Source organism: Penaeus monodon, chromosome 16 (assembly GCF_015228065.2).
Source record: "Penaeus monodon isolate SGIC_2016 chromosome 16, NSTDA_Pmon_1, whole genome shotgun sequence".
Taxonomy (NCBI): domain Eukaryota; kingdom Metazoa; phylum Arthropoda; class Malacostraca; order Decapoda; family Penaeidae; genus Penaeus; species Penaeus monodon.
Window position 1 is genome coordinate 7,887,196 of NC_051401.1, and position 17,986 is coordinate 7,905,181.

Genomic DNA, 17,986 nt, shown 5'->3' on the forward strand with positions numbered 1-17,986 from the left:
ATTTGCACTTCTGGGTTGAAGTGGAGGTGCAGTATTAATACTACCTAGTGATAATCCCTAGCCGGAAGCACATCTTTTAGTATGTCGGTGCTGTGCAATAACAAATGTTTATTCCTGAGATATTAAAATTGCGTCTCACTGAGTACGTATATAGGTAAGAGAAAAGCTAATACAATTTAACATTTATCTTTTATTTTCATACTTATGATATATTTTTTTTAGACAGCTGATTTAAAAGACAATCTTAGTGCGCTAAAATACAATCAATATTATTGGTAAACAAATTGAGCATACTTTTTTTTTTGTTCCTTTGATCACCCATCTTCAGTGAACATGCTCATGTTAAATAAACGGGTATTGGTTGTCACATGCTTATTACTGTATGATACTGTAGGTCTTTGTGATTTTTTTTTATTACATTTACATCTATGCTAAAACGAATAAGCAATGTACAAGTTATCATCTTCCCTTCCCAATATTTTTCATTATATGGCATGTGATTAGCATGTACGTACACTTGCTAAATAATACTAGGAGACTGTATTCCCATTCATTCAAAGAAAACATACAAATTAGGGTAAGTGAAACAGAAAAAATAAGCATATCCCTATGAATTGCCAGGAATGTCTACTTTGTGTTGGGTATAAGTTCAAACTGTCTATGAAGTGACCGTCATATGAGCCAGCATGTTACAGTGTTAAGTGATAAATATATATATATATATATATATATATAATATATATATATATATATATATATATATATATATATATATATATATATATATATATATATTGCAGTAATTCGGATATACAGAGCTGATACTCACAATAATTGTTTTAAATAGAATTACATATTTGAAATTTGATCTGTTTTATACTGTATACTCCCAGTATTATTTTTACAGAATTTCAATGCATTATTTTTTCGTTACTGTGTGAGGGGGGAGGGTTACATTGTTTCTATACATTATGTCCACATAGGCATTTAACAGATAACTATAGAGTATGTATGTCATGACTCTTGCTGATTATGAAGCTTTACAAGTCAATAGTTATTCAGATATAGTTTGAGACTTCTGATAGCACATACACGAGAGAACTGACAAAGCTTTTGACAAAACTATATAACCTAAATAAAAAAATAATTTTTGGAACATTTCAGAAACATAAATAAGATATTTAACTAGATCCAACAGCACATATACTTAAAAAACTGAATTGACTTCTTGTATATACTTTCTATAACTAATTATTATTCGTTCATGTGTGATAGGTCCATTACTGATACACCATTAGCTTCTAGTATTATAGCTAGTCATATTACTTTTCATATTTTTCACTTATGATGTATACATCAGTGCATACATTGTGTTTTTTTTTAGCTTTCCATAATGATAAGTGTTATCTTTAAAGTTGTAAAAATCACGGTAATTTAACATAATGTTCTTTGGTGTATGCCTTATGAAGGATTAGGATATAGAGATATACAGATATTTACACAAAGGCTTTAATCTATTTCAGATGACAATGCAGACACAGTAAAATCACAGCTTAAAAACATCAAACAAAAGCTTAGTTGCTATGGCTTCTTGCCCTTTCTGGGACATCTCTGCTGGATAACTTCAACTCAGCATGAAGAAGGGTACAAAACTTTCTCTTTTTTTTAGGAAATATTATTCTACTCAATGACCTTTCATGGTTCCCTGGGCCAAAGTTTAAAAAGTCAACAGACTAAGATAAAACATAATGAGAAAATCTCAGGTTTGTGACATTTGATGAGTATATAGTTGAAAAATGACATTTACTAATATTTGACATGACACTCTGGCCCTGGGATAAACCAGAACTCTTGGTACAGGGCATGAAGAGCAATATAAAAAAGACAAAGACAGGAACAAATGATTCAGCCAATGGAGTGAATGATGGGGGAATCATTGATCATGTGCATTTGATATGTTGTCAATGATGTTCTATAAATGAAGCCTCACTGACAAAGATCTCTGGGAAAACTTGGAGTCATGCCACAATCAATCATTTGCAGCAGATCAGAGAAACCCAGTTTATACATTCCTAGAATTCTAGCAAGATGTTAATTCTTTGTTTGATACAAAATGTGAAAATGAATAATGCATTCATACATACATCTTCTGGTATATGGAATGCTATAAAAACAAGTTGGCTGGGCTCGGTTAACTTCAGGGGGAAGCCTGTTGTCTTGTGCAGAGTCCAATTTGCAAAATGGGTCGTCTTGACCTAGTCGTAATCAGAGGAAGGAAACAATAAGTGTGGGGAGTCTGGAGCTGGGTCAAGTTGGTGCATATGTGAGGGATGAGGGATGACTCTGCACAAGAAAACTCAAGTGTCAACTTCTCCTATTCAAGATACATGATAATAATTTATACAATTGGTCCAAGAACCTAGAGAGGAGCCACTGAAATATGCCCGAGACCAGCTCCGTTCTCTTTATGACCAACTTGTGCACAATAGCTCTAACACTACGATGATGATGATAATAATAATAAAATAATGATAATAATTAATCATATTATAAGAAGCCAATGACTAAACAACCCAGCCTGCTCCCACCAAATATGGCAGTGCTGTTGAGGTTATGTTGTGTGGTGATGAAGAGTTCTCACTCTTGATATATTCTTTATCTAATATTATAATGCTTTACTCAGTCTATGATTTTGTGGATCCAAAGACAATCTGTCAACACATATTGAGGAATAAACTTGTGGAACCAAAAACAGTTCCTTCTCTGAGGGGAGGGGGCATCACCACAGGCGAGACCTATGGGTGGGAAGGTGGGCGGTGAGCTGAAACAGCCCATATTGCGCCAGGGCTGGAATGGGTTGGAGGGTGTTGGGGGCAGGAATGGGAGGGTAACTGACTTGAGGGATTTTGTGGGGGAGGGTCACCTTGGGTGAAAAGGCACAGGTCTAACCAAGAGAATGCCTGCACGACATAGGAAATATTTGATTAGAAGTGATGAAACATCACCTCAGGAGCTTTTATTTCTATATTATTGAAATCAGATCAAAGCAGCTGAAAATGAAATATGAAACAAGCAAGCTTTTATTGCTTCCTTTGCAGCACAAAATGTTATGATGAAAATCAGATTTTATAAAAAGGATATTTTGTTATGCAGGAGGAAAAGCCCTGGCCTCTTCACCAGAGACTGACCCAGTCTACAAACATCAGCACTTGAGAAAAAAATCAATTGTCACTTCTTTCAAAAACTTGCACAGCAAGACACCAAGAGAAGACTACAGTTCAGTAACAAACTTACTAATCAGTGAATGCCTACAGTAATGAAGCTGTCGTCACATGTCTACCTGATCTTGCTGTCTAGCTTTCATACAGATGAGCAAATATTGAAAAAGAACTATTTCATTCTTTGAGACATCTATCTCCTCCTTAAATATCTACACATGTACAAAAACTTTACATACATTCAAACACATTCCTCACACAGGATATTTCAGTACTGCCTGAGATTCATTTGTGAGTGTACAGGCCTTGGTGGAGCCTGCAGAATGCACGGAGTTGCAGTACTGACCTGGTATAAACTAAGGGTGAGAGTAGTATACAGGGGGAGGCTATGAATGGCCCACACTCCCCTACACACATATAAGAGTATATAACTCATCACATGAGAACCAATAAATGCTGTCCTCAGAGTCTGTGGTGCAATACATTAAACCCTTGTAGTCTTGATATGCTTCACAGTTGTAGTGAATGAGGACAAACAAATAAAATCAATAGGTATAGCACAAAAATGCACTTTTTTAAAGTCAATAATGCACAAATCAAAACAGATTTGCCTGGGGTACTTGGCACGTAACATGGGTCATAACAAAAACATGTAAATACTCAATCCAAGACTCTTCACCTTTCATCCCATACTATCACACAACTGTCTTTTATGGAATGTTAGTTCTTCTCCCACCAATCACAAATGACAATGATGCACTGCCTCGGCCTTGGGTGGCTGTCCTTACATTCTTTACAAGATAGGACTTTTTATCACTACAAATGATTGTAGAGGGAGCTTTAACTCTACACTGAACACTGGCATCTTCCATCACCTCATTGTAAAGTCTTGGCACTGTGGGGGGGTGTCATGTGCATTACATGACCTAAGGAGGGAGGACCAGTCTCTTTCTGGGGTGGACCTGCTTTAAGCCTCCGGGACGGCTACGTTTGGTCTGCAGCCGCCCTCAGTCAGGCCAAGTGGAGGATACACTTCCTACTACCACATATAAGGACAGCAGGGAATAAGCTATATATTACATACAAGGGACTCCATGAGTATCTAATACTGTATTTATCCTCTATAAATGAACTATACCACATCCCTCAACTTACTCTCAAAGTTATGCTAAACAGGAAACTAGTCATTAAATATTGTTTAATATTATTTATTTATTTATTTATTCATTATTATTATTTTTTTTGGCAAGTCAGACCTAAACGAGCATCTGATTTAATTTTAAATATAGCACCAGTAAAGCTTTCATTCACTGACATACTGATGTGATTCATGTCTTCTTAATCATGTAGATATTGCTGATTTAATGATCTATTTAAGGCAACATGTATATGACAAAGGGCAATATTAAAACAAGTTATCTCTCCACATGGGCCAATCGTTCTTGCAAAAGAGGGACGGACCCCTCCCCCCCAGCCGATGCCCTGAGTTTTCCCAGGTTAAGAACTTTAACAGTGCTTCACGATGGTGTTGAGGAAGATGCTTCAGCAATGAGATGAGTAACATAGTGAGGCTACAACTTCACCACTTAATGGTCCTCCTCTTCTTCAGACTCTCCGTGACCATACATGTCAGCCAGCTTACTAAAGCGTGGACCCCAGTTGTTCAGGTAGTCAAAATCTTGTTCGTTGTCATCAGTGCCTGTTAACAGAGATAAGAGTCATGTCAATGCTGAACTGCATACAAAGTCTAAGGGTCTTAATTTCCCTAAACATTGATAAGGCCCTTGAAATATCAAGTATGAAAGACTTATTCCAATGCAATTTATAAATACTGTTTTAATTTTGTTTGAAAAGAGTTGACCTAATGAATCTAGAGCAAGTATATATAATACTCAACTTAATACTACAGTCAATGAATACTTCACATATAATACATACAAATATAATCATTACTAACCTGAGGCCAGAGATGAGAGAGAACCTGCAGTTGAACCACCTCCTTCATAAGCATAATTACGTAGATCATCAAATGGTGGTGCATTGGGATCATTGTCAGCCTTATTCTTGTGTTCACTAATGAACACCCCAACATCAGGCTGTCCACCAGGACCATCTGTTAAAAATATAATGTATTTAAAGTTTATACACATGTCTCTGTAAGTAAAGTATTTCAGTAACAATTATTGTATGAATAACAAAATACTAAAAAAGAAATTTCCATAGAAAATTATTCCTTTTTCAGAATAGCAAATAATATACAAAACGATATTTCATGAAACAAATACAGAATTACGCTGAACACACACATATCCAGTATGTGTGTGCATTGCAGTTTTTACCAACAACCATGCTTGTCCTTCCATTCTTTCATCCTCCTCCTTCCACATCACCTTGACACTGTACTTACATGGCATTTTTCCCAGAAGAGGTCCACCATTGCCAATGGCTGGCCCTACTGGGATCTGCAGTGGGGTGATGTCGAAGGCTGTCATGTCATCCTCTCCGCCTCCTTCATCGTCATAATTGATGATGTTCTCACGCACGTCATCATAAGGATCAGCCTTAGGGAAGTGACGCTCCTTTTGCCGGTTGTAAACCACAAACACTAGCACCAAAACTAGGGAGAAAGTTTCAAGCACATTAAAAGAAATGTCTTTTATTTTGTCCCCATAAAAAGGACATGATTTTTTAAAGAGTAATAACATTTGTATAAATTTCTTTAGATAGACAAGTTAACATATTTCCAAATACTGAAGACATACATAAATTAAAATTATATAACAGCTCTCAACATATACACAAACCACAACTGTAGCTACTGTAAAAATATGCTTTGAAAAAGGTTTAAACCTTAATCAATAGTCTACATGAAATTATGAATCATGTGTTGTCATATACTGAAAAAATGTTACTGAATATTTTACGAGAGTATTTGGTGTGTCGTGAAATGCCTGACTTATTTTATTCTAAGTCCCTAAATATGCCAGTCATTGTATTTATCTTAATTTTTTGTGAGCTATTTTCAAAATGTGTAAATTCAGTATCAACATATAGGGTTTTAACTAAGATTATATATATAATTACTGTCACTTAGGTTATGAACTGAAAGTACTGTGTAGTATATGACCTACTTAATCATTTGCTATTATTTCTTTGTCATCAATATTGTAATATACAAGATGATCATTATTTTACAGTATATATTCCAATGCTGACTGAATCCAACACACATGATAACTGAATTTTCTGAATCAATAAAAAGAAATGGTGAATATACCTGCCTTTGGTATCCTTTGTTCTAATATCAATACAAATGGTAACTTACCTAGCAGTACCAGAATACAGATGACAATGGCAACAACAAAATCAGTGGATGGTTTAAGAACAGTCTCCGTAAGGGGTCGTGTGCAATCTAATCCTTGGAAACCATCAACACAATCACACATATATCCGCCCTCATCAGGTTCAAGATCCCGACATACTCCTCCGTTACTGCAAGGTTGCCATAGCTCACATTCGTTGATGTTGAGGCAGTCGCCATGATGATGAATGGATCCCTCTGGGCAGCTGGGGAATGAATGACCAAACAAAACTATTTACCTGCTGCTTGTTGCTCCTTATTATGGGATCAGGGGTCATCTCTGATAACCCAGGTTAGTGGAAGTATCCAAGCCCTGAAGGATGAGGTAGAGGCCTAAAAGCATGCATCATGCACCTACTGAATACTTTAGTTTGAATGTGAATAACTTGAAGCATACTGATCCTCTCAGACAGACTCAACACACCAACAGTCAGAATGACTTACCTGACAGGACTGAATTACAAACAGCTGCTATGATCCTTGTTCCCATCTCACCTTGTTCTAATATCTCCCTTTTTTTGTAATTTCCAGATGTACAATATTATGGATTCTATTACATGCTCTTTCACCTGTTTGAAAGTGCTATAATTTCTCACCTAAAATAATAAGAAGACAAACTAGTATGGCAGCTAAAGCGCCAAGACTCAAGCGAACTGTCCTGCCCTCCTGTAGTAGTTCACAGTTTTTGCCATAATATCCTCGAGGGCAGTCACAAATGTATGAAGGTTCTTGGTTATGACATGTTCCTCCATTCTGACAAGGGTCATTCAAACACTCATTCTGGTCAACACATTCTTGCTTGTCACTAGAGAGTACAGTGCCATCCTCACAGCTAAAGGCAAGGCAAAGTTGAAGACATTGAAGATACAAGCAGGAAAAAGATGCATGCAGGTGTAAAGAAACCAATTCATGGACAACACAGTGATAAAAGTATAAATTTGTAAGTAGTGTTGATAAATCCATGTTACCAGTTCCCAAGAAGATGAGGGCAGCAGAAATAGAGAGAAAGCACTATTAGTTTACTTTTACATCACCTCAACATACAATCCCAAAGAAGTTGACATGCTATGCCAATCTGGGTACCTGCTTTTACTTTATGTGCTATATTACAAGTCTATGCAAAATTAGGTTCAAAATACATGTTAATTTGCTGGGCTACTTAAGTTAACTGGGATTCAAACTGGATAATACCACAACTGGTACATTACAATTTTCAAATTCCCTAAAAAGTTTAATCAACTATGCATTTTACTTTTAGTTTTCATTAGGAAAATATGATTTTTTTTAATAACCTGATATAAATGTCAAGCATATGATATATCTGAGCAATTTCATTATTACAAAAAACTTTTAGAAGGCTTACCCGCACTCATGTTTCATCCACAAGTCCTTGCATGTGAATGGTGCCAGACAAGTGACATTGATACACTGGTTTTGAGAAATGCAGTTCTTGACCAAGTTACGGAACATTGTGGCTTGACCCCACTGGGTGCCATTGAGGCCTGGAGGAAGGGGAAGATGCTTGCCCTCAAGTCTGATGTCATCCAAGCAACCTGGAAATCAGAAAATGTATGGTTTTAGGAAACTAGAAACACTTTACTAAATGCCTTTCAGCCAAAATAAAGCACAAACCTATACAAAACAAAAATGTTTAACTTACCCAATTTGTAATCATTATATACTTCAAATGTCCTGATGCCTGTGTACTCTGCCTTTCCTCCTGCATATACACCCTCTTGTTTGTCAACATCCATCAACATATGGCCTGAGAATGCCATTGTTTCATTGTAGCGTCGCCCTTCACCACCATCCATCCTCAGAGTTGAAGTAGAGCCGTGTCTCTCCACTGTTACAGAATGCCAGATGCCATCATTAACAGCCACTGCAGACAGCCATAAATCATGTTCTTCTGTCCGTAAACTGTTTAGGTTGTAGCGGAACCGCAACCTTCCATCTTTGATCTCCAAGATGCCGTATTCTCTATTGTGCTGATCTGAAATTCTGAACAGTTCACCATATTCCTGCCAAGTACGGAATCTGAGCTGGATTTCTGTACTGAAGGAGTTAGGCTTGAATGACAGTGCATATTTTACATAGGATTGTGTCTCAAAGTAGGAGGAATTTGTGGGCTCATCGCAAGTTGGACCTGTCCAGCCTGGCTTGCACTTGCACACTGGTTGAGACAGTGATCCTGAGCACACACCATTTGGTCCACAAGTTGGCACAATGGCATTAGTTCTACAAGCCTCCTCCAGTTGTGGGCAACCCATCTGAGTATGACGGTACAGGCCTGGACGGGCAAGATCATACAATTCACTATTGACCATGAGGTTCTTGATGCACCCACTGAAGGGTCGGCCATGAGGTACATGTTGCCACTTGTACAAGCTGGGATCTGGCTGCTCATGTGCCAAGCCACCAACCTGAAGTGGGGCATTAACATTCAGGTATTCATTGAATGGAGGTATGGTGCCCTTGGACTGACAGCCTGAGGGGTCAAAGATGGGGTCACTACCATCTTCAGGTTCTTGAACTTCTGCTGCTACACAGTGATCTACGTCCATTCTCACAGTCTGCAATTTAAGAAGATTTGGTTTTGTTTGGAAAAGGTAGACAAGAAATATGCAAAACTGAATTTCAGGAAAGAATACAAAGGGAAACTCGACTATTGTGTAAGCAAAAATAATGTAAATGTGAACTTACCTCTGTGTCCCAGAATATGTCAATTTTATGCCAGCTTCCATCATTAAGCTGGTTTTTGGTGTTGACTTTGAGTTGCAAGGTACCAGAACCAAAATCTATCAACAATCTTGGTCGCCCATTTTCTAGTTCAAGAGCGATGAAGTCGGACACAATTGTTTCATCTGTTTCTGGAGGTGTGATGGGTCCATTGTAGAAGAGAAGACCATCTGCTCGTCTTGTAAGGAATTCCAGGCTGATGTGCGAGTTATCGCACATGGCTAGGGCTGGGAACCAAGCAAAGCCATTGCCTCGGAAAGTACGTCTCAGCATCTGGCAACGGGGGCCATCGTACCCCTCTGGACATCTGCAACGAATTCCTGATTTCCCTTCGATACATCGGCCACCGTTATAACAAGGGTTTGGACGGCAGGATTCTTCTGCAGAGAAGTTACGAGCTCCACAAGTGCATTCAGGTATCACTTCTGTTCTTACACCTACTAGTGATGTTTTGTTTGCATTCACCATGTATGGTAAATTTGATATAACTAGGTGGTTTGTACAAGATCCTTCACAAGCAACATTTTCATAGAGACATTCATCAATACCAACCATAGTGATATTAATACCAATTTCACTTTCAATCTCTGCTCTATGTTGTAGGACAAGGCCATTCAATTTTATTGGATGGTAGTAAGGTGACCCATGGGCTGAGAAGCGGATGTCTGTGATTGGTGGTCTTTCTTGTCTCAACTGTATACTGAATACATCAACATTTTCAATGTTTGTTCCTACAAGTCTTGCTATTTTCTCTCGGAACATGTCTGCTTTACTACGCACCACACGCTGACTCCTGTAATCCCATATCCTGATGAAGTCCTCATCTGTCATGTTGGCAATACGGATAGACCCTGAATTGATAACGGCTACTTCCGGAATTTCCTTAACTGTTACAGTTACATTGGCCTCAACATCTGTCTGCGTGTGTTTTCGATCATACACATGGAACTGGAGGAAGTATGTTCCTTCCTGGGTATGTTGCTTCATTGTGATCATACCATCACCTTCATTTAGCTTGAAATTGGGATGTGATTCTGTTGCCCATTTGAACTTCTTGTCAGGCAAATCCCAATCATCAAGGTCATAAACATAGACTCGACCAATGCGTGTCTCAGGAGCCTGTCCCTTGTAGTTATAGACAAAAATGTCTTTTGCACCTGGCTGCATTTTGTTATCATTTTCATCTCCAATTATGATGGTCAATGTTGAGGTGCCAGTCATTTGAGGTGTACCAGCATCTTTGATGACAATAGGTACATGGTATTCTTTCTGTACCTCACGATCAAATGTTCTTAATGAAGATATTACTGCCATGCCATCACCATTAGCTCCTTTAGGAATATGCTCCACCTTGAAGGATGCACGAATTTCATCTGATGCTGTGGAATCCATACGGAAATGGAAGGGAGGTCCATTACCTTTAGATCTGTCATCATCATCAGTTGCCAGAACTTCCACTATTTTTCTTGGAGATTGATTCTCAGGTAAGACTGGACGGTAATCTTTGAGGAATCTAGGGGCATTGTCGTTAATGTCTTGGACTATAACTGTAAGTGTAGCAGTAGCTGTCTTTGCTGGAGTACCATCATCAATGGCCAGGATCTTAACAGAATGGCGTGGATTCTCTTCCCTGTCTAGCATTCTCTGAATTTTGACGGTTCCAGAGCTATCTATGGCAAATTGTCTCCTCCTATCTGATGCTCGATCTATAGCATAGGAAACCTTGCTCTGCCCACCTTGGTCTGGATCTGTAGCCTTAAAGGTCTTTAGATTCTTTCCTATCTCTGCATTTTCAAAGACTGGTGCCTCAATGTTTGGTTTTTCAAATTGTGGTTTGTTGTCATTGATGTCTCTCAATTCTACTTTAACCCATGAATATGCTACATGATATTTTTCTGCATCGTTGTCTTCTCCCTTGTCATTTACTTGGATCTTGAATCTGAACCCACTGCGCTGCATGGGATCTTCATAGTCAAGCGGCTGTACAATCTTGAGAGAACCCGTGCCATCATTGTTTCTAACCATAGTGAACTTATCGGCACCAAATCCTGATGACTCAATCACTTTGTAGTGGAACTTATTCGTTTCATCCTCATCATGAACTGTTACTGTCAAGATGGCTTGATCAGGGAGAAGCGCTCCTTCTGTTTCATCTACTTCTGTTACCCATTCTTCTTTAGTGAACCTGGGTGGCATATCGTTTATGTCTCTGACTCTTATGCTTGCAGTACCAGTTCCTGTAAGTAAAGGGAAATTTTAGATATATATACAAACAACAAAACTGGTAATATGATCAATTAGTTAAACCACAGGAAAAAAAATACAAAAGACATCATCATACCTTTTAGACCTCCTCCATCCACTGCAACCACTTGAATGGAATAATCTGGGGTCTTTTCTCTGTCAAGGCAGCACACAGCTGTCTTAATCACTCCAGTATCTGGCTCAATTTCGAAAATGGGCATTGCTGTGTTCTCATCAATGACGTTCTTCTCAATGGAGTATGTTAGCTTAGCATTAGTACCTTCATTGGGATCATCATAATCCTCTGCCGTCATGGTCATGACAACCATACCTTGTGTGCCATTTTCTGTCACATTGCCGAAATACACCATCTGAAGAAAATGCAATAAATAAATATCTACCACCTAATCAGATCTACAATACATAATGTGTTAAGAATAACACAGCCATCAATGCAGCTGACAAAATTTCTCAGACATCTACAAACCTGTGGGAACACGGGAGCATTGTCATTGATGTCCTTCAGGTTGACCTGGACATCAGCATAACCCACCAGACCTGTGCCACCTTCATCCTGGGCAAACACTGTGAACCTCCAAGTAGGCCTGCCTTTAGGATGGTCACGATCAAGAGGCTGGAAGGGAAGAATAGTATCAATATCATATCAGTTCAATATACTAAAACTACAATATTCACCAAATTATTAAAATCCTAGAACTTACAATTCTGCAATCAAAATATTTTCTTTCACACATGAAGCTAACAAACTGAAAACACTAACCTTCTTGACAAAGATCTCTCCTGAGGTGCGATTGACTTCAAACTGAGACTGGTCTGGGTTGTCTACATAAATACCCTGGCCGGTAAGGAAATACACAATGTCCTGCACTCGGTCGCGATCACCATCAGCTGCAGTTACCTGTTTAGTGATGATATCTATTAGTAAGAATCTTAATAGAGATACAGAAAAATTTATATATGTCAACAGTGAATATAGTCTTTTGGAGAAACTTTTTTTGATAAACCAATATGAAAAATGACCAAATTTTTACTTAAATGTGGCAACAGAAAAATATAATAACTGGATTACTTAAGGTAAAAGGTTACAATAACATGCCCTACTATCAAATAATACTTAACCCTAAGAGGTCATGCATTTATGCAGATTACAAGTTTGTCTTATTCATAAGACAAAAGGCACAGGCTGCAATATGTGTGTCAGTGGAAAAGAAAAATTCTGTTGCAAGTGCAGTGTTTTTTTTTTCTCTCAAGCTTGATGATAATATGGGATTTCCAACAAAGAACCAATCATGAAAAAAGTTCTATACATATTTATAAACCATTACCTGCTGTTCAAGATGAAAGTCAAGCAATAATACAATATTATCAGTAATTCTTTCACTTGGTAGAAAACTTTATTGGTGGCATGTTCAATTCCACAGTATTCCTTTAGCATTCACAATTTATCATTTACATCCTCTTCAATGCATTTTTCCATTGTATAAATTAAATGAGGTAAGACTCCTTTTGGGATTTTGTAGCATCTTGATGCCATTATCAGAAAAAAATCAATCAATAAAAAGAAAAGGTTATGGAATAACGAGGTACTTCTTTACAAGTCACTATAAATTTTCAATTGGAATTATTTGTCACAGGCAGCAATAAAGACATTCACATTAATTGCACAAGGAAACAAATAAAGTTCAATCTACAGAACACAAATACATGATACATTTATAAATATAATTTTTAAAATCAAATAATCTTCTCTCCTCGTTATCCCTCTCCCTGTCCGTCCTTCCAAAAATGTCTACCTTGAGCAGTCGAATTGGCAAACCATCACTCCTCTCCTCTTCAATTGTGGCCTCATACTTTGATCGGTCGAACTCAGGAGGGCGGTCATTGACGTCGGCGATATGGATAACTACTTTGGTGGTAGCTTCGTTGACACTATCGGTGGCCACTAGAGATAGTTCGTACTGTGTACGACCAAACAAGCATCCGGAGAACAAACAAAAACAAAAACAGTAAACATGGATACTTCATGAGCATGCTTGCTGCAGTGAAACAACAGAAACATAAATGTAAAATCAAAAGGTTATCACATCTGCTGCACATGCACGGCACTGGAATAGAGGGGTAAAATAATCTGGAAGTACTTTGATGGGTATTAATGAAAATAAAGAAAGAAAAATAAGAAAAAGAAAATTAAAATTAAAATCAGCAGTACACTGAGGTGAGACATGCAGCTGTAAGTAAACAGCAAAGGTACATAATTTGGTTACTAAAAGCTTGGGTTCATAATCTGCGGTAGTCATGTGCATCGCATTTGTTGTTGGGTGTGGGAAGGACTAAAAAAGAAATAATGATGTTGGTTGAAAGACTGTAATCACATAAAACAACTAGTAAACTAATGCAGTCAGGTCACAGATAAGTGGATGGTGCAAAATAACAAGCTAAATAGAGATCTGAGAGCGACAGAGACCGTGAGGATATTTTTAGGCAGGCTGCGGTCATCTTCCTCGGTGATCTGCGTCTCATACAGTGGACGGTCAAACATGGGTGGATTGTCATTCACATCTTTGACGTGAATGACAACTGTGGTGTGGTTCTCATTACGATTGTCTGAAGCCACCAGTTTGAGCTCATACTGGGCAAATAGAAGGGCTGGTGAGATTATGTGTAGCCTAATGATTATACCAATGAAATATGTATAATTGCTGTATACCTGAACGCATCAAACTAACATGAGACTTGGTTAAAAGTATCAGTAGAGCCAGAAAGTGATGACATGAAGTGAAGAAAATGGAAAATGACAATATGTGTAATTTGACAGATAGAGAGATTTTTGGATTGGGGAGAAACACAATTTTCATGAAAAAATACATGAGAAAAGTTTTACCAAAGGAAATTACATGGAATATACACTTGATTACAGAAAATTATAGCTTTACCTCCAAAAATCAATGAATATCATTGCTGGGGCACATAATTTTGGAAAATCTGCACAACTGTAATCTTTTAATGATCAGATGCATAGATCATACTTTATAAACAAACTATAAAGTTATTGAGTAAGAACATATAAATTGCTGGTCACAGAGTATGAATCAAAATTACTTTTGATAATTACTGTAAACAACTAACACTTAGTTAATTATCAAGATTAATTCATTAACCATTATTATATTACAATACCAACTATGTCTTGTGCATAGCAACTTTGTTATCAGTTTAACTAAATATTAGTAGCTAACACGTTATATTCATTTTAAACACTGTTAAGAAAGTTAGAAATACAGAAACTAAATACAAAAAGCCAAGAGCTTCTTAAAAGAATATTTCAATTAGAAATTACATCAGGTCACATTTACCTGATTATAAGAAATCCTATCCTACCCAAACTTGTCATATATCAATAAGCAATAGTAAGTCCAATATTCTTGGTTAAAAGTATCTTCTATTTTTAACCAAATGTCACACATGGATTATACTCTTTGTCACAGTAAAAAGAAATGCTGAGCAAGAATGTCTCATCTGAAACTAGCACCTTATTTTTCTGATCTATTTAGTAAACTTCAAGAACATGACTGAATTAGCTAGATATGGATCAGTCTATGAAAATAAAAATTGTAAAATGTTAAAATATACTGATGTATTACAGCAGAACATCATGAATTCATGATCTATTTGAAAATGTTCAGAATGATAACTCACCCGCTTTCTTGTTTCATAATCCAGAGGTCCTGCCACGTATATGGCTCCAGTCATGTTCTTCACAGCAAAAGCTCCTCCAATATTACCGTTGGTGATTTCATATCTTATACGTGAGGCTGTGGGAAGAGAAGAAATGGCAAATGATATATCTTGAGCTATGTTAACACATCATTAATCTATATTAGTGTTGTATCAGGGAAATTATGAATTTTGGTAGAACTCTGGTTAAACTTTCCTCCCCACAAATCAGAAGACAAATTATCTAAATGATAAACAATTATGGAAAAGTTCCTAAATGTTTTTAGTGTGGTACAGGTTCCTCTATCCTCCACCTGTTTCAGTTCCCGAGCAAGCCACCAAATAACATCAAAAGCTGGTATTCCCTCTCTGCAGGTGGTGAGTCACTGTTTACACTGTGGTTCTCTCTTTACTCACAGCCCAAGTAATGGCTCTCTCATTTTCAGCTACTTCAACTATATTTGGTCAGCTAATGTGACTCCAAGATAAGAGACTTTACATTTATAAAATTTGGAATGGCAACAGTGCACTGGACAGTAAGACCCCATTAAAAGTTAAATGACTTTTTTCCTTCCTTTCAAAGTCACACCACAGAATAGAGTATGTAACAAAATACCATCACTAATCCTTACACTCATACTCATAATTACCTAAATGGACTGGTAATTGCATGGTGCAATACACCCACCACAAAGCTAGATATTAACTTTATTCTCCCTCTGCCTTCTCAAACCTCTCTTTTTACTTTCATGTATTATTTTCTCATGTTTGCAATATTAACATCAACACTGCATTTCAATATTTTCCTATTCCTTTCTGACAATGTACCCCCCAAAATCCTAGATTTTGTTGTACAAATTTGCTTTCACAAATAAACAGAAATTACTTCTTGGCACCTCAGAATGAGAAAATTATTATTGGGTAAAAGGGAAAGACACAAGTTTAACTTTTACTGACTCTTTAAGCTTAGGGTAAACATGTGGCGCTTTTGGACACACTGTGGCATAAAAGCTGGGAAGGCTGTCACGCTGTCCATTAAAGTTGCAAATGTTAGTAATTACCATCATGGAAAGTGACAGAAGAAAGGCAATGAGGCTGTTTTCTTTTAATTTAATTTTCTTTTCTGTACAGTGAGAGTAAAGAGTCCTAAGAAACATACAAGAGATACAAGTTCAGTCATCCTGGAGTAATCTTCAAACACAACATCTTGAAAAGAACTTTCCAAACAATTTATACATTCTTACACATGCTGTCAATTTTGCTTTGCTTCTGTAATGACTTTCCCCTGGATATCTTTCTTTGCCTAAATATAACAACAGAGGATTGCAAAATTCTCTCTCTCTCTCTCTCTCATATACATATAGATTACTTGCAAATGCTTTACAATTAAAATTATTTCTATCAACTAATATCTATTATTAATTCATGTGTGTTCACAGTGCCTCTGAAAAGCTAATTCCCACTTTCACAAGACTCCCTTCCCCTGCACAGGCAATAACCACATCCTGTTTCCCAGAATGAAAACGCAATCCCCTGACACACACGAGGTTTCATACTATGCATTGGATTTCTGTACTAAATAATTCATTTGGAAACTACAAATAACAGTGAAGAAGGTAAAGCAGTCCTATTGCAATGGCCCGAAACATAATTACAATGCTACTCGCAATAATCGCTTAATGCACACTTCATTACGTAGGTAGCTTTAGAGAACATCAACTCAATGTGCACAACTTTTTATTTTTGGCATGTGTGTGTATGTATGTTTGTGTGTGTGTGTGTGTGTGTGTGTGTGTGTGTGTGTGTGTGTGTGTGTGTGTGTGTGTGTGTGTGTGTGTGTGTGTGTGTGTGTGTGTGTGTGTGTGTGTGTGTGTGTGTGTGTGTGTGTGTGTGTGTGTGTGTGAATGTATGTTTGTGTGTGTGTATGTATGTTTGTGTGAGTGTGTGAGTGAGTGTGTGTGTGTGTGTGTGTGTGTGTGTGTGTGTGTGTGTGTGTGTGTGTGTGTGTGTGTGTGTGTGTGTGTGTGTGTGTGTGTGTGTGTGTGTGTGTGTGTGTGTGTGTAAGAGTGTGTGTGCATGTGTGTGTAAGAGTGTGTGTGCATGTGTGTGTAAGAGTGTGTGTGTGTAAGAGTATGTGAGTGTATGTGTGTGTGTTTGTGTAAGTGTGAATGTGTGTGTCCGCGTAAGTTTGAGTGTGATAAGCGAGAGACCAAGAAAAAAGGACGAAGCGACTTACATTCGTCGAGATCCTTGGCAGTGACGGTGAGGACGGTGTGCTGAATGTCCTCGTTTTCGTCGACCTCGGCCTCGTACAGCGTCTTGTCGAAGAAAGGTGGGTTGTCGTTCTTGTCGGCAATTCCAATACGGATAAACTTCGTCACTGAAAAAAGAAACATCCTTGTTATAAAAAAAAACTCCTTAATATGTATATCAATTATAACAACATACAGTTCCAGTCTAACAAAAGAGAAATTTACAGAAGTGGAGAAGGCGGGAGGAGGAAAACACAAACTGAAAAAAAAAGAAAAAAAAAAAAGAAAACGAAAAAGATCCTAACTCAATCAACCCAAACGTTACCCCTTTAAGCAAGCCTTCGTGTTCTTGTATAAGCTTATCATGTTCCCAGCGATAAACGCTGCACACTCAAATCAGGCTCAGCAAGAAAGAGAAAGGGGGGGGGGGGTGGAGC

At 37.6% G+C, this 17,986-nt stretch overlaps 1 protein-coding gene across 4 annotated transcripts; it reads right to left on the minus strand.

The window, feature by feature from the left end:
• Positions 1-1,493: 1,493 nt before the first annotated feature.
• On the minus strand, positions 1,494-17,708 carry LOC119582488 (neural-cadherin-like). 4 transcript variants are annotated; one of them, XM_037930772.1, is made up of 13 exons: positions 17,534-17,708; positions 15,280-15,395; positions 13,377-13,541; positions 12,344-12,481; positions 12,050-12,196; positions 11,660-11,933; positions 9,283-11,555; positions 8,240-9,152; positions 7,943-8,132; positions 6,544-6,785; positions 5,626-5,835; positions 5,176-5,331; positions 1,494-4,917 (listed from the first exon to the last, which is right to left on the minus strand). In XM_037930772.1, exons 1-13 carry the CDS (start codon positions 17,691-17,693, stop codon positions 4,805-4,807), a joined length of 5,097 nt encoding a protein of 1,698 aa, XP_037786700.1. In that variant the 5' UTR covers positions 17,694-17,708; the 3' UTR covers positions 1,494-4,804. The 4 variants fall into 4 exon arrangements, with proteins under 4 accessions (XP_037786700.1, XP_037786702.1, XP_037786701.1 ...); XM_037930774.1 differs by lacking the exon at positions 6,544-6,785 and adding an exon at positions 7,176-7,411; XM_037930773.1 differs by lacking the exon at positions 13,377-13,541 and adding an exon at positions 14,048-14,212.
• Between the last annotated feature and the right edge of the window lie 278 nt (positions 17,709-17,986).

What these genes read in the sequence shown, in the direction of transcription:
- LOC119582488 (XM_037930772.1), bottom strand. Translation starts at nt 17,693, where the DNA reads ATGTTTCTTTTTTCAGTGACGAAGTTTATCCGTATTGGAATTGCCGAC. An exon ending in TGCCAAGGATCTCGACGAAT is followed by an intron (nt 15,396 to 17,533) that starts GTAAGTCGCTTC and finishes CTCTTCCCACAG; the next exon opens with CCTCACGTATAAGATATGAA. An exon ending in ATGCTCCCGTGTTCCCACAG is followed by an intron (nt 11,934 to 12,049) that starts GTTTGTAGATGT and finishes CATTTTCTTCAG; the next exon opens with ATGGTGTATTTCGGCAATGT.